Source organism: Alnus glutinosa, chromosome 12 (genome assembly GCF_958979055.1).
Source record: "Alnus glutinosa chromosome 12, dhAlnGlut1.1, whole genome shotgun sequence".
NCBI lineage: Eukaryota > Viridiplantae > Streptophyta > Magnoliopsida > Fagales > Betulaceae > Alnus > Alnus glutinosa.
Window position 1 is genome coordinate 22,196,175 of NC_084897.1, and position 16,523 is coordinate 22,212,697.

At 34.4% G+C, this 16,523-nt stretch overlaps 2 protein-coding genes and 1 non-coding gene across 4 annotated transcripts; 1 reads left to right on the forward strand and 2 right to left on the reverse strand.

Moving 5' to 3' along the window:
- Positions 1 to 2,426: 2,426 nt before the first annotated feature.
- On the reverse strand, positions 2,427 to 8,522 carry LOC133851548 (probable protein disulfide-isomerase A6). Of its 2 annotated transcripts, none has more exons than XM_062287990.1 (12): positions 8,263 to 8,522; positions 7,194 to 7,278; positions 6,798 to 6,895; positions 6,574 to 6,629; positions 5,811 to 5,928; positions 5,598 to 5,625; positions 5,406 to 5,497; positions 5,061 to 5,217; positions 4,853 to 4,977; positions 4,529 to 4,628; positions 3,262 to 3,378; positions 2,427 to 2,695 (listed from the first exon to the last, which is right to left on the reverse strand). In XM_062287990.1, the coding sequence occupies exons 1-11, from the start codon at positions 8,418 to 8,420 to the stop codon at positions 3,313 to 3,315; spliced, it is 1,083 nt and encodes a 360-aa protein (XP_062143974.1). In that variant the 5' UTR covers positions 8,421 to 8,522; the 3' UTR covers positions 2,427 to 2,695; positions 3,262 to 3,312. The 2 variants fall into 2 exon arrangements, with proteins under 2 accessions (XP_062143974.1, XP_062143972.1); XM_062287988.1 differs by having other exon boundaries at positions 2,820 to 3,378.
- A 2,154-nt stretch (positions 8,523 to 10,676) lies between these two features.
- TRNAP-CGG (transfer RNA proline (anticodon CGG)) lies at positions 10,677 to 10,748 on the reverse strand. The gene has a single exon. It is a non-coding gene; the product is annotated as a tRNA-Pro (tRNA).
- Positions 10,749 to 10,834: 86 nt separating this feature from the next.
- On the forward strand, positions 10,835 to 16,437 carry LOC133851578 (uncharacterized). The gene is made up of 10 exons (XM_062288048.1): positions 10,835 to 10,999; positions 11,202 to 11,282; positions 11,399 to 11,426; positions 11,711 to 11,793; positions 13,290 to 13,322; positions 14,529 to 14,607; positions 14,704 to 14,756; positions 15,062 to 15,122; positions 15,300 to 15,382; positions 16,132 to 16,437. The coding sequence occupies exons 1-10, from the start codon at positions 10,979 to 10,981 to the stop codon at positions 16,222 to 16,224; spliced, it is 615 nt and encodes a 204-aa protein (XP_062144032.1). The 5' UTR covers positions 10,835 to 10,978; the 3' UTR covers positions 16,225 to 16,437.
- Positions 16,438 to 16,523: the final 86 nt, after the last annotated feature.

Sequence of the window (16,523 nt, forward strand, 5' to 3'; positions counted from 1 at the left end):
TTTCACTTAAAAAAAATTCTCACATAAAAAAAAGGAGAGAGATTATAAACCCGGCTAAAGGAATGTTGCGTATGTACAACAATACAAGACACAAAATAAAAGTCACATCAGTAATTATGAACAGATGTGTGTCAAATCAAAGCCAACTTCATGAAATAAAGGCTCTTCTATTGATATAGGAAAATGTTAGATTTACAACACCAATACAACAACGGTACAACAATCCCTCACATGAAGATGGGTTTCACATACTGAGGCCCACTCTCAAGTGAAGGATTGTTGTGCAATTATTGTATTAGTGTTGTACAAAAATTAAATTTCATATATATATATATATATATATATATATATATATATATATATATAATAAAAATCTAATAAAGCAGGTTACCCATTACCCAACAAAATCATTTTCCTGAACTCCTTGTCCTCTAGGTATTATTATGACACTTGGATGGTTGTTGCTCTGGTTAACCTAAATCGAACCCTCAAATCAGACATTTTTTTTTGATGATTCATAAGGCTGGCTGTACAAGACAAGGAGTCACGGAAGTTTTTCAAAGACGAATTAAGACATTTTTTTCAAAAAGAAATTTATGAGCAAAGATATATGGGGTTTTCAATTCGACTGACTGAAAGGAAAGGAAAGGAAAGGAAGAGGGTGTACGTAATAATAATGTGGAAAGTGAAGAAAGGTGAAATAATGCAGTGGGAGTTTACCAAGGTTTAGGTAAGAGAGAGAGCATAAGAAGTTGTCATAGTTTCGACAGCAATCTACAGGTTTCAGTATTGAATGATAAAGGGAATCTAGCTAGTCGTATATAGGGAGAGAGTAGTAGTAGTAGTAAATTCTCTCCAGCCAGGCATGAGGCAACATCCCCCAAGAACAGTCCCTGTTGCAATCACATCCTCATTTCATCTCCCCCCTCTGTCTCTCTGTCTCTCTCTCTCTCGAGATGGGATGGTGTGAGTGTGAGAGTAACCCTGTTTTGTCTGTTTCCAGATCGATGTGATTAAAAGGCTCACATGAATCACCAAACGCTCCACAGTCCCATACTGCCGCCGTGGGCCTAATGCCAGGGGCCCGGGGCACCACTTTCTGATTGGATTGTTTTAGGTCGTGCGCTATGCCGCGATCCATGTGATACTTTTCAGAGTCCTACCGTACGCATAATGCATGCTATCTTAGACGTTCTACAATTTTTCTGCTAAGTCTTCGTTTTCAAACTATATAAATATATATAGTGTAATGATTAAATATCGTTTAAAGGTACAATTTTTTACTACTGTGCCTATAAGATAAGGTGGTCCTCCGTTATTTTTTGAGTTTTTTTATTTTTTAAAAATAAATTAAGGTAGAGGACCACCTTGCCACATAAGCAAGATGGTGAAAAGTTGTATGTTGTATTTTTGAGTGGTATTCAATCATTACTCATATATATATGAGTAATGATTCACTACCACCTAAATATACAACTTTTCACCACCTTGTCTATGTGGCAAGGTGGTCCCCCACTTTAATTTATTTTTAAAAAATAAAAAAACTCAAAAAGTAGTGGGGAACCACCTTGCCACATAGGCAAGGTGGTGAAAAGTTGTATATTTAGGTGGCATTGAATCATTATTCTATATATATATATATCCTTCATTTTCATTTTAGGGTTAAATGCTTTTCTATTTTTATTATTATTGATAGTAACCGTGGTTTGACTAGTTCGTTTCAAAATTTAATGGCCTCTGACGTCAAACTTACTGGCAACAGTCACATGTTTTATATGCCACATTAGTTTTTTTTTTTTTGGCCTACCCCAATTTTTTTTCTTTATTGTTTTTGTTCTTAATTTTTTTTTTAAAAAAATAATACTAATATGGCATTTGGGACACGTGGCATTTACTGATAGGTTTTTTTTAGACATGACAGCCGTTAAGTGTTTAGACAGAAAATGAAAAAGAGTATCAACTACATTTATAAAATGTCCACACGTACCATTTGTAACACTTTAGCAAATTGAGTCAGCTATTTGATAACGAGGGAAAACACATGTATTAGAAAATTATTTAACCTTCTTTCTAATCCGAATTGTGGCTCATTTTGTTAATACTTTTTATTTTTTTGTTTGAAAAAATATTGTCATATAACATAAAAGTTAAAATAATTTTTAACGATTTGGTGAAGGAGAGTTCTATAACCCCGCAAAAGGGGGTAGGGTAGAACTCCACACTCTCACTAGTCACTAGTCACTACCCTCTGTTGGGATGGATACTAAAGGTAGGGCTAAGAGACTTACCTCCCCCACCTCTCATGAAGGGAAACCAACCTCTACTTTTATCATTTCAATGTTCATCACATGTGACATTTAGAATTCAAATTCTAAAATATCCTTATTTTTCTTTCTAATTCTTTGCATATTACATGTAATAAAATATTAAAACGACAAAATCTTACTTATTTCATTTAAAAACACTCTACACGAGAATTATACACATATTTTAGAAAATCCTTATCCTCCAGAGATACATGATACGGTCCTAAATTGATCATCTGCAACGACTGTATAAAATAATTTTTTGGCAGTGAAATGTGTTATTAGGCTAAGAGAATGGTCGGTATTGAAGCTTGCACATTTTCTATGTACTGTATCTACCACATCTCCAGTTACCTTTCACATCAATTTTTGGCAGTGGTCCTGCATATCTACGTGCCATGCGTGCAAGAGAAAGACAGCACTAGTCATCACGATGTATTGAAAAACAAAAAAATAGTAATAATAATAATAAATAACGGGACAATCATTACGGAAACAGTATTGGAGTTGTACCTTAAGATCCTCTAGGAGGTCTAGTGTAACAAACACTGTCAATGCTTTTAGTGGTCCCAACTATTGTACACAAAGGCACATGAAAGGGTGCACTCTTCGCAGTAGTTTGGCTTGGAGCACACATGAATAAAGTGAATAAGAAATATTCTATAACAGTCCTCAATCTATGTATGCCTTGTTAGGCCAACAGGAACTTACGATGATCACTAGTACTGCCTTTTTTTTTTTTTTTTTCTTTTTTTTTTTTCTCTCTTTCCAAATCAAAAAATTAACCCAAAATAGGAAATACTGAAAACTACTTTCACTTTTATATCTTGTTAACAAAAAAAAACACAATTTAAAAAGCATTAACAAACCGAGCATACTTTTTTTTTTCTTTTCTTTTCTTTTTTTAATTTTATCCTCTACAATTATAACAGTGTAAAAAGTGAAGAAAACCAACCCAGGAACTGCGTTGCTGATATCTCCTAGCCAAATGAATGACTCCTGAGGATCAAGCAAAGGTAGATAGGATATTCTTCTTGAGAGTGAGCTCATCTGACTTTGCTGGGCTGATAGGCTGCACCAACAATACACAAGATACAAGAGAATGTGTTTAAGTTTGTATGCAGATTGTTCGAGGTGCCAACAACGAATGGCTTCCAGGATAGTCCTCGTAACAATCAATAACAGCAAAATAACATTTCACATCTGTTATATCCAGGTATTTACTATTGACAATTTGACAAATATCTGGCTTCCACAACATCTTATCACCATTACAGTAGTAATTTCCTAGACAGATGACCACCAGACTTTCAGGCCTGATGGAAATTTAAGCTTTCTTGAGTTGTTGCATTGAGATTGTCTTATCAAAAAAAAAGAAAAAAAAAAAGATTATTTTGTAACTTTTCCTATCCTATATGAAAGGCATACAACAGCTTAGCATGGATACAGTACTACCAAGCACTTCTTGGCAAGCTTCAAATCAATTTTTTTTTTTTTTTTATATTGGAATGGGTGATTCCATGTTTATAGTTGAAAAGAAAAGGTCCAAAGAAATGCTTAACAGCTAGGTGTTGTAGCCCTCCAGGATGCATGTGATCTGGCTAGTTTTGTAGTGTTCTACATGATTGGTGAAAGAGAGAACGAAAAGAGAAGATATGAAAATGTGATATCTAAGGACAATGACGACACAGAAAATAAGTGTATCATGCAGTTATTAAGAAGTATTTGTTGGTTTACACAAAGCAACCAGAGGGCCAAACTACCCGTAGGAATATGCTAAGGTCTCTCTCTCCCTACCATCATCTTTTTTTCTTTCTTTTCTCTGGAGTGCCAAGTACTATTGAAGAACCACAAGTTTTTCTGAGCTATTACTGTGTAGTCCTAAATATCTGTCTTAACTCTTAAGCTTGTGTTGCTTGGGCAGACAAAATCTGATATCAGATGGAAATGAACCACAAAAAAAAACTTTTGGCCCTTAAAGAAACAGTGAAACGAAGAACAAGTTTTGCAATGTTGCTGCCAAAAAGTTGAGAGTAATTCATACTAGTGTGATATGAAGCAATTATAACATGTAATTTATATAATTAAGAAGCAGTATGGAACAATAGACAAGATTAACACTCATTATCCCAGTATCATCTCTGCAACTTTCAACGATATGATATATGTTTCAAGTATATCTTATCCGCATGAATTTATTGCCAAAATGATGAAAATATTACCTTCTCAAGAATGCGCTCAAGCCGCTGGATTTCATTCTGGGCATAATCCGCACCTTTCTCCATACAGTTCTTTGCAGCTTTCAAGTACATCTTGCCATATCTAAAAAGATAATCAAGAGCTAAGAATTACAAGACAGAAAGTCAACTTTATGAATTTGGATCTCACAAACTTTAGACTTTTACTAAAACAATGTCCTGTGGTTTCATTAAGAAAGTCATACATAGCAACAGCCTGTCACCATTAATCATTTCAATTCTAAAAGATGGTTTGAGTAAATTTTATGCAAAAACTCTTTGACAGAAATACAAAGTCATTGTTATAACCTGGTTGTTGAACCCTTGAGTTTCTCAACTTCATCTTCTATCTGGGTAAATACTGGCTTCTTCTCTTCACTTCCAGCACTCACAAACTCTTTCACCAGGTTACCCAAACTTGCAAGTATACCAGCCTACATCAAGAAATATAAAATTGATCAAGAAAATAATATACGTTATATTGTGATCCTCTTACAAATATAGATATCTCACTAACTTTGGATGTAAGTTGTCCTTTCCCATCACGACTAGTGCCACTTTTCTCATTAATGAAATTTACGAAGTCATCTAAATCTCGGCCAGCATCATAATCTTCACCAGCCTTGTTGCTCTTTGGGAAAAACTTTAATGTGGGATATCCAGTGACACCATACCTGCAAAAGCAGCATAATTGCATCAGGCATATTCAATTTCTTTACAGAATTTTTTTTATTTGGTTTTATTGGATTTCACTTATGAGTCCTATTTAAGTCCATGATTATTAAGCACAGAAATCTGAAAGTTGATAGCACACACTACAAGTAAAAAAAAATAAAAAATCATATTGTACTCCTGGACTCACTTTTCAGCCAAATCCTTGTACTTGTCAGAATCAAGATTAGCAATTACTACATCTTCCTCCCGTTTAAATGCTGTAGCGACCTTTTCATAAGTCTAGAGAACAGACAGCAGACATAGATCAAGATAACCATTGTTTAGGCACAAGATAAAGATCTGCACCAATAATACTATCAAGTAGCAATAATATACTTACCGGAGCAAGGGATTTGCAATGGCCACACCTGCCACACACACGCAGGCCAAAAAGGAAAAGACAATTTAGAGATGCAACATTTCAAGTAAACTAAAAAAATAAAGAAAGCCTTTTCCCCTCATATGGACTGAGAATAGCTTAATGATTTGACAACATTAATATAGCACAGCAAAGGAAGAGAATATTACAGAAGAATTGAACACATAAACTTACCAGGGTGCATAAAACTCAACCAGAACATCTTTTGTTTCATCTAGGACAATCTCATTAAAACTGTCTGCCGTTAGTACCACTACATTTGATGGGGTTGCGGCTATTTTGACATTGGTCCCTGGAACAAAGCAACACTTCGGTGTCAATGTATAAGTTGACTAAAGATACATAACGTGTTCACTAGAGCAGCTAAATTCAGCTCTGAAGTAGTGAAGGTACTTGTTAATTAAGCCATGACTCAATTGTTAACAAAATACGTATGTGATGAGATTACGTTTTTACAACACAAGCTTCATTTGATCTCCATTAGTCAGAGGAAAATGATAGATCTTCAAACCTCACAAGAGCCACCCGTTCCAAAGTGTCTCAAAATTACAAGTTTACACCAACCCATGTCTAGTCAGCAATTAAAAGAGTAAAATTGGAAAGAAATTCTAAACTTGATGAGGTTAGCCAAAAGGCAAAGTTACTGCACCGGCAATATTATGGTCAATCCACTCAAGCAGAATTAATATAAAACATGTGAATATTCCATTGAAAGTTAAAAGGACAATAAGTCAACATAGTCCACTGAAAGTATTCATACTCTCACTGATACATAAACAACAAGAAAGAAGTGGAGCAACCAAAATACAAAGACAACAACCCAAAAAAAAAAGGACGGAGAAAAAAACAGATGGAGCAACCAAAACATCATGCAAGAAATACCAAAAAAAAACTTCTTCGTTCACTAAATTCAATTAAACTAAAAATATATTAATACCTCCTTCTGTGTTTACGAACTCAACAAGGGCTTCGGCAGTACGAGCGCCTTCATACCTAAGACATAGAATTTGATGAAATGTTTCTAAGTTACTATTCTTAATAGCTAAAAGAATGGTCGAAAAATGTTCTACAATGTTTAGACCTTAAAGCGTGCACGTGGATTTGGGAAACGTTCTTATTAGAGAGAAATGGATAGAAGTTTGGGTAATGGACGGCACTCACTTCTTGGGTTCTAGGGACCCTTTAGGAAACCATTGAATTGTGGGGTATCCAGAAACTCCATATTTAGAGCATAGGTCCTTGTGCGAATCACAGTCCACCTACACCAGAAACCATCAGATGAAGGGAAATAACTTGTCATTTGATTGCCATTGGCCATAAAAGTAGAAACGTATTGAAATAAAAAGCCCATTGTCTGATTTGAGATAAGTAGAGACAGTTTTTAAGACCAATGTGAGACCCAAAAGAGCAATAACTCATGATAATGTGATTAAATGGTCCCATTAGTTTGGCAGCCAGAATAATTACTCAAGAATCATACATTGAGCAACACGGAACTATTAGAAATAAAAAGAAACAAAAATAATAATTAAAAAAGTAAGAACTCAAGGAGCTGACCTTCCCAATCATAGTAGATTTTGCTTTCTTAAAACTTGTGCCAAGCTTCTCATACTCTGGAGCAAGCTTTTTACAGTGCCCACACCTGCCATGGGAAAAAAAATAGTTAATATTTTACAACTGACATCCCCCTAAAGTTTTCACAAAAACGGCATTGCAATGATAGAATAAAATCAGGTGTTGCGAACGCAGCGGAACCTAGGTGATAACTCATCAAAAATAGAAAAACAGATATACAGTAGGTAAAGCGCCTAATTGCATTAATGAACCACCAAACATTCATATAATCCAGCAAGAACTGTAGCAAACAGATACCGAAAAACAAAGGTCCTCCGACTACCAAAGTACCATCGTTTGCCGTTCTGATCAATACATGCAACACAAAATAGGTGACAAATGCCTTGATCCAATCAATGTATCACCTGATTATCAATTATGTTGAATTCACAATAACTTTACTTTATAACAAACACAATACGAAGATACCAACGGTACAGATTCCTCATTGCTCAAAATAAGTCAATGTCCAATTTGACCATTACAAAATAAGAAAATGGACAAGCAAGTGATAGGCTAGCTTCAGTCCAAATTAAACCTATTAAAGACTTGGATCAAAGACCAGAAAAATGCACATTAATTTGTAAAATCATTCTAGCAACCTCTTATATTTTAGGATTTAGCAAAATCAATATAATTCTCTACGCCAATCAGATAAATTCTCAGATTTAAATAGACCAATAACGATTCAGATATAGCGCTATCGAGCACCAAAACCACAGATCTCCTATCACGCACAGACAATATCATCAAATTCAGACAAATCAACAGTCTTAATTGGAGCTCATAAAAAACTGAGCTGATCAGTAACACGCCGATTGCTGAAATGAACGTAAAAATATCAATTACATAAAGCAATACGTAACTAACGCTTATGTAGCTCTTGTTTGCTTCCCGGGAAAACTAAAGCTAAAAAAGAAAGGAAACCATAACTCCTACTTAATATTACATTTCCTCAGCCGAGTAACAAGGAATTCAGAGGGGAAAGTACTGATTGAATGATTATTTGTACCAGGGAGCGTAGAACTCGACGAGAGCGCCACGATCTTGGCCGACCTCCTTATCGAAGTTGTCGTCGGTGAGCACAACAACGTCTTCGGCGATAACCGACGAGGCAAAAAGTACCAAAGCTAGGGCGACCGAGGGGAACCAAGTCCTTGACCTCGACATTTCTGTGCTTTTTCTGCTTCGCTGTTTTGCTTTCTTTGCTTGGTTTTGAAAGTGGTGGAAGAGTCGAAGACACTACAGAAAACTCGGAAGAAGGAATTGTAGCATTCCTCTATGTGTATATGTACGCCGACATGCCGTTTGCCTCCTGACTTTTTGTTTAAATGGTGAAATCCACAACTTAAAATAACCCTGCATTTAATTTTTGTCCACCTTTAATATTAAATAAAATGCTATAATAGTCTAAATTATTGTGGATCATTTATATTTTATTTTATTAATTTCTCTTTCTAAACTTTACTTCTCTGTTTAATTATTTGTTCTTTAAGGGTAAATAAAATAAAATAAAATAATTAAAAATACTCATTTTCCAAAATAAATAAATAAAATTATTCTTCAAAATTCGAATAAAATTTTAAAGGATCCAATGTGATGTTTTTATTATTTTTTTGATTAAAATTCATTGTGCAATTCATTTATAGAATCCATAATTAGATTGGTGTTTATGCACTCTGTTAAAACAGTTTTCGGTTTGGCGATACAGGTTCTAAAAATTGGTGATAATCTCCTTCTACAAAATTAGAGAAGCAATAAGAGTGCTTGCTGGGGATGCCAGCTACTTCCGTTCTGATACTTAAATCAGTTTTCTTTTGATATAATGAGGGTATAGTCTTAATAACAATAATTTTAGCTCTATAATACCTAGAGATTGATCTGTATTTATATTGAAGGGTTGAGACGATTAATCCCTTAAAATGAGGGAGAACGTCTTTCTGATCATAGTCTGTGGATTATTGCACGTTGCGAAACGTGTGCCTTTTAATAATCCGGAACGTGGGCCTCTATGTTTGGATTGGGAGCAGCTTTATGGAACATGACCTAAGCATTCGAGATACGCCCGAGTATCGAGGGTTCTCACGGCTTCAGGCATATAACTGGAAATGGGCTAGGCCTTACTTGAATTAGGCTCGATTGACGGGCCTTCTTCTTGTAAGACAATGAGTCTCAGCCGATGAGCATTTTCTTCATTATTTATAAGTTCTGGGTGGGCTCTAATTGGATTTCCAGGCCCATCCGCTATTTATTAGGGACATTTCAGATTCTTAGCATTGTGGAATCGAGTTTATCTGGATTGGGTACATTAAATGTTGTGGGTTTATTTTGGCCGAATAAACTGTTTGAGCTCAAGATTCTGTGACGGGCCTGTTTGGGCCTTCAAGATGATGATTTTTTCCAAAACACCCCTCTAACGGGGGTCCATTTTATGAAATGTTCGCTCGCATGTATATATGTTTGATAGATATTTTTATATGTATATAAGTTTGATTGAAACTTAGTGTGATAGTTGGTGACAATTAATGTACATCTAATTTTTGCACATCCTTCATATTAAAGAAAATGCTACATATAGACTTTTATCTTTATTTTATTAATTTATCTTTCCAATCTCTACATCTCTTTTTAATTATTTTTCTTTAAGCATAAAATAAATAATAAGAAAAGAATAAAGACAGAATAAAAAATGAGTTATTCTCCAAGATAAAGAAATAGAAAAAGTGGGGTTGCTCTTCAAATTTTTAAGAAAAATCTAAAGGATCTAATGTGAATGCCCTTATTATTTTTTGAATAAAATTCATGATCTAATGTGGATGCTCTTATTCTAATGGGTTTGCACATTCCAACTCTAAAATTGTACATGTCTAAACCAAAAATATCAAAATTGGACTTTCAAAATACAGAAATTTGGATGATTACCCAAATGACTCTTGAGGGGGCACCCCTTCTAGCTCTAACTCTTTCCCAAAGTTTTTTAAGGAAAAAAATAGCTTCATTTTAGAGGCTCCTTTCTCCGCCCTATATCTATAGAGAAAATTGATTATTGTATAATCGTAGATATAATTTTTATCCAACTTTACCACGTGACAATTTATTTTTATTTTTTTTCAAAAACGATTAAACCATTATGAAAGAAAATGCTAGATCATTTTTTTTGAAAAAAATAAACAAACTGCCATATAAATAAAATTGAACAAAAATTATGTCTATGATTATACAAAAATCATTTTTTCATTGCCAAACGAGAGATTTTCAAGTAGGGATCGAGCAAGTTAAGAAAAAAAGGCAACATGGGGGCATGGGGCAAAGAGGAATTGACTTTCCAGAAATTGTCAATTTATCAGAAAATATACGAATATAATTTTTTTTTTTAAAAAAATAGTAGGTAAGAAAACTGCTTGGTTTTCTCCCGCGAAGACGGTAGGGGCGTTGCGAGAATCGAACTCGCGACCTCTCGCACCCGAAGCGAGAATCATACCACTAGACCAAACGCCCGCTTGTACAATTTTTTCTAATAATTTATTATTCGTTTATAATGCTTAAGCCCTTGATTAATTTAATAATTCGTCCATCATCGTTCCCTTCGTTTCTTCCCCCTTTTCTTCCACTTCTCCGACTTCAAAATCAAATTGGTTTTTTTCTTCTCAAATTTTTCAATTTTCAGATAATTCAATCACAGTATTGGGGTAGTTTTTGATTGATTCAATAGTTTTAGTTTTATATCAATGGCCCATAACAGCAACGATGTAAGTTCAACTGATTTAATACTACTTTCTAAGCCCTTATAATTTTATCACATTTTTCTGTTTGGTTGCTGAGAAAATACGAGGAAGAGAAAAACTAAATAAACCAAATAAAAACTCGAATCTTATTTTTTCTGTTCACGATTGATTTTTCGAACGTTATATTTATTTATGTATTTTTTTTTTTTTGCACTTGTTTGTGTAGGTTGTTGGGGTTGATAACACATTCAGAAGGAAATTTGATCGGGAAGAGTATTTGGAACGAGCTCGGGAACGTGAAAAACAGGTTTTAGTTTTTTGTTTCCCAAATTTTCTCGTTCTCTTTTTTTTTTTTTGGTGGGTTGTTTGCGTTTTCTGATTGATTTATCCTAGTTGATTCTGCTTATTTATGTTGGGTGACAGGAGGCTGAAGGGCGGGTTAAATCCAAATGTAAGTAACTTATTCTGATCATCCTTATTTTTTTTTTTAATTTTGTTTTTTTCCATTTCTGATTTTTGGGTTTCAGTTTCTCTTTGTATCTGTGTGTGTTGAAACTATGAAATTTGAAGTAATGATTTTTCAGAATTAATATTGGGTGTTGTACTCTGTGTGTGAGCATGTATATTGATGATGATTTAATATTGTGTATTGGTTATAAGTTGAAAGAATTGAATGTGATGAATTTTAGAGTGATGGGAATGAAGAATTAACCTTCTTGGTCGGTTCTGTTGCAGCAAGGGGTCCTCCGGTGCAAAGGAAGCCCTTGAAACATAGGGATTATGAAGTGGATCTTGAATCTCGCTTGGGAAAAACTCAGGTGTGTTGCTCTGTCTTCATTTATTTTCTAGAATTGTATTTCTCCTTAAATTTGTGATTAGCTCACTTTGTAGAGGAGTTATTTAATTTAATTTTTAATTTTTATTTTTTTTATGAATAATAATTTGATTGAAAGAAAAGGGGAAAGTCCTTGTACACGAAAAGTATACAAGAGAGATAAATACCCTAAAAGCGTCTACAATTGAAGATTTAGTAGAGGAGTTCTTGTTTGAGATGTTTATGATGTTTTTCCCGCTTGTGTGGATATCTTTGAAATGCATTGACCAATGACCAAGTTTTAGGAGTACAATCAATTTGCATAAGCAAAAGTCGATTGGATTCCCAGGTTACGTGGACCATTGTAATCCATAGAACTGGACAAAGTTGTGGCCTTTTTTCTTCTTCTTTTTGATAAAATGCAATAGATGGAGATGGAAAGAGCATTACTGTGAATTGACTAATTATTTATTACAGAATAGATATTTTGATGTTATTAATCAAATGTATGATTAGTGTGCATTTCAAATGACGTGGTTAGTCTGTATTGTGCTGGTAGATGTCACTTTGAGACTACTTATCAAAAAAAAGATGTCACTTTGAGACCACTGATTGATCAATTCTGTAGCTTGATGGATTCTGATTTATTGATAAATATGGAGGTTGGCTACTTGGCTAGCTCTGTGCACCAATTCAGTAACACTGACAGTGATATGTCAAACCAGATTCCTCAAGAATGACTAAGCTTTGAGATTGATACTGCTGGTACTAGGTGATTGGGACAATGTTATGAATATTAGGTGTCTTCTATGTTGCTTTATGCTTCTTTAAAGAAGATAATTGTAAAATTTTTCTCTCTCTTAAAGGGGATTCAGTAGATGGAGTGACATCGCACTACCAATATATGGAAATCTCATCCTTGAAGCAAACATGCTTCTAACAGTTGACTATCTTAAAATCAGGCCTTCCAATTTACTTTGGAAGTAGAAATATGGAATGCCCTTTATAGTTAAAGAGACTAAAAAATTAACATCCTAGATGAGTACTATTTTGATACTGGATCGATAAATATGTGGGCCTTAATGATATTAACATGCAAGATACAATGGGCCTGGATATAATGGCCTTAATCAGGTTTCTTTATGGATTTTGGCTTTGGTGTGATGTCTGCCGAGGTCACTAACCCTCTTCTTGGAGATTTACAGTAGAATTTTGCTTGCTGTGCTTGGCTCAGTCTAGATTTGGAATTTATGGAATACAATTTTTCATAGGTTTATACATTTCATGCTCTTATGATGTGGTATATTTGTACACCGCTATTGTTTTCATATCTTTTGATTTGTCCTGTCTGATAAGTTTCTTTACACATACAGCATGAATTTTTATTCCTGATAGTTTCGAAAGTTTGAAACATCTCTAAGCATTTTGTTGAATATTTTTTTGCCCAAATCTTTGCTTGGCATAATTCATGACTATATTGTGCCTTTTTTACTTTTGCAGGTTGTTACTCCTGTGGCACCTTTAAGTCAGCAGGTACACGACTATGTTCTCATGTGTCCGATGTCATCATATGGTTATTGTTGATAGCTACCTTCTCAGTGTAATAGTTTAATTTGAATATGGCCTTAATTTTTCTTTTTTAAGTCTTGGGGTGCTATTTAGATGCTATTTTTTTTTTTTTTTTGATAAGGATGAATGGAGTGTAACTGGTTGGCTGCCAAGGTAAATTTCTACGAAGGGCATGTTTAATTTGATTTTTTAATTGTATTAAATCTTAAAAATTGATTAGTTCTAGCTTTTTTATTTCAAAGTAGTGTTTGGTTAACCAAAGGATATTTTAAACTAAAAAATTGATTATATCACAATCAAACAGGGAAATTGATTATTAAATAAATCAAAATCATTTGGAAAAATCGAAACTGAAGAGGCCTGAATCCTGTCATAGGTCTGTCCTGGCTGGGGCAGGCGAGGACCAAGGTAATTCTAAGAACCAAGCTTAGCTCAAGCTGATCTAGTCCCTGTATCCAATAGACTTTAGTTTAAACTCAACCATGAACTCAACCAATTGGTTGAGTGTAAACGTCAATAATAATCATTAAAGAAACGCCTACATGACCAAAAAATTTGCGTTGCCGAACGGAATGCTTTAACTCATGACTATGAAGGAAAGTTCCATTATGTATATCACTTAATTTTAATTATAAAAAAAGATATCCATATGGTGCATTTAATATAATATATATTAGATGCAGTATTAAGCCCATATCTCATCCTGCATTGCATTATGGTACTTTTTGATAAGTGATTTGTTGATCCAGGGAGATGATTTTCACTGGGTAGCCTTGGGGAATGTTGGAAAAGTCTTGAACCTCGGGGATAGTTTTTATCTCACATGACTGCATTTAATTACTTTATTAAGAATTGAACACACAATCTACATTAAGATCTTGAAGAGATTGAAGTTTTGCTCATGAGGACCGTCCATGGGGTGACTTAAATTTCATAGAGATGGTTGGGAACTGAACTGATTGGCATAGTAAACAAGATGGCCCAGTTATATTTTGTCTGGGACCATTCTTCACGACCAGATATGATTTTTTTTTTCCCTTTATTACACTTATAATGAAAGAACAACACTGGCACCATCATTAAGTTGATCTGAATTGAGTTATTAATTGAATCTTGTTATATTTAGATTGTTTACCATGTCATTTAGTGATTAAATCTGTACTTTTGCAGGCTGGATACTACTGTTCAGTTTGTGAGTGTGTAGTGAAGGATTCTGCAAATTACTTGGATCATATCAATGGAAAGAAACGTATGTGGTTAATATAATTTAATCAATTCTTTTAATGATTTTTTTTTTGAAAGTTTTTTCCTCTCTTCTAATGGTTCTTTTGATTTTGTTTCATAGATCAAAGAGCGTTGGGTATGTCTATGCGGGTTGAACGGGCATCTGTTGAACAGGTACATTTTGGCAAGTACTTTGAAAGGAAGTTTAATTAACACAGCAATAATTAAGTGAAAAGGGACTCAAACTTATAAGTGAAACTTTCTCTAAGCATAGGCTATATGTATGCAAAGATGTATAGAAGTAAACTGCGTAACATATAGAACGTGGAGGCTAGAAACCCCACCGATTTTAGAAGAGGAGATTAACCACCATTCTTTTAAAAATAAAATTTATTGTCTGGCCTGAACATTTCATTTATCACAAAGTACATATTTATCTAGGAATAGTGCATGTGAGCTGCAAATTTAATGGTTTACAGGTCAAAGAGCGATTTGAAAATCTTAAGAAACGGAGAGTTCCTGGCAGCTTCACAGAGCAAGGTAAAGAATTGGAAGGAGGCAGAAAGAAATTGCATATATGTTTTCTCTCTCTCTCTCTCTCTCTCTCTCTCTTTGGTGTGTGAGTGTGTCTGTCTGTCTTTATTAGAGGTTTATCTAATTGGTTGGTAGTATGTGGTTTGGTGGTGGAAAGTTCACATCTCTCTCTCTTTCACTTAGATCTTGATGAGCGAATCTTAAAGCAGCAGCAAGAAGAGGAGGAACGGAAGCGCCAACGTCGAGAAAAGAAAAAAGAGAAGAAGGTGAGACTGTACTACCATGCTCTGCTTATTGCTAATATTCGGGAGTCATAAGATTGTAGGGAGAAACAAAGGCGTATGCTGTTTTCGCCTGTCTCTAGATGCGTATTGCTTAGGTCAAAGCTTTGTAATTCTAAGAACATGTTAGGAAAAACTGCATTTATCTCTCTCATTCTATCAACCAATTTGCAATGTACTTATCAAAAAAAAAAAAAAAAACCAATTTGCAATGTACTACCTTTCAATTCGGTTAATGTATACCCTATTAATCTATCATTGGCGTTGCAATACCTTCCTTTCGCGATCTAAAATGACAAAAACTACCCTGCATAAGATATATATATTCTGTTTTTTTATGCAGGGTATTTTTGTTATTTTGGGGGCAGAAATGAGACATTGCAACCTTAATAGTAGATTGGTAGGATACATTAATCAAATGAGGAATGCTAGACATCCAAACATTTTTTTTCAAAATTTGGTTATACCCTAATGTGTCACAATCCCATGAGATCTATCATTTTGAGAAATGTGTCACAATCTCATAGGATTATGACACATCACGTTGGAACTAAATTCTAGAAGAAAGTGTTGGGATGTCAAGCATTTCTCTAATCAAATTGAATGATTGAAGGGAATATTGCAAATTGAATGGTAAATTGAGTGGGATAAATGTAGTTCCTCAACATATTATCTTTTCATTGTGTAGGTTACCATGATGTTTCCTGATAGTTTTGGTCTATTTATGTATTCAGAAAGAGAAGACGGCAGAAGAGGAAACTGAAATGGATCCGGACATTGCAGCTATGATGGGATTTGGGGGTTTTGCTTCGTCCAAGAAGCCTTGATGTTTGATAATTATGTCCTATATGAGCAGTGAGCTTTGCCATGTAATCGTTGGAGCCTTGTTTTTGAACATGTGACAATAAGGAACAACTTAATTTAGTTACCTTGACCTTTTAGAGACGGTGGTGGGTTTGGTAACATTTTTAGAAAGGGATAAATGTAAAATCGGTCCATGTGGTTGGCTTAAATTATAAATCACTTCATGAAGTATAAAAGTATTGCACAGGTCATCGGGGTAGGTCAAAATAATAATTTAGTTTATGCAGTTAAATTTTGTCAAAAAACTCAAAACATTTAACAG

Coding starts and splice junctions, on each gene's coding strand:
- LOC133851548 (XM_062287990.1), bottom strand. CDS start 8,420: ATGTCGAGGTCAAGGACTTGGTTCCCCTCGGTCGCCCTAGCTTTGGTA. Junction 5,498..5,597: donor ATTGCAAATCCCTTGCTCCG/GTAAGTATATTA, acceptor TCTGTTCTCTAG/ACTTATGAAAAGGTCGCTAC. Junction 3,379..4,528: donor TTGAGCGCATTCTTGAGAAG/GTAATATTTTCA, acceptor TTGTTGGTGCAG/CCTATCAGCCCAGCAAAGTC.
- LOC133851578 (XM_062288048.1), top strand. CDS start 10,979: ATGGCCCATAACAGCAACGAT. Junction 11,000..11,201: donor TGGCCCATAACAGCAACGAT/GTAAGTTCAACT, acceptor TTGTTTGTGTAG/GTTGTTGGGGTTGATAACAC. Junction 14,608..14,703: donor TCATATCAATGGAAAGAAAC/GTATGTGGTTAA, acceptor TTTGTTTCATAG/ATCAAAGAGCGTTGGGTATG.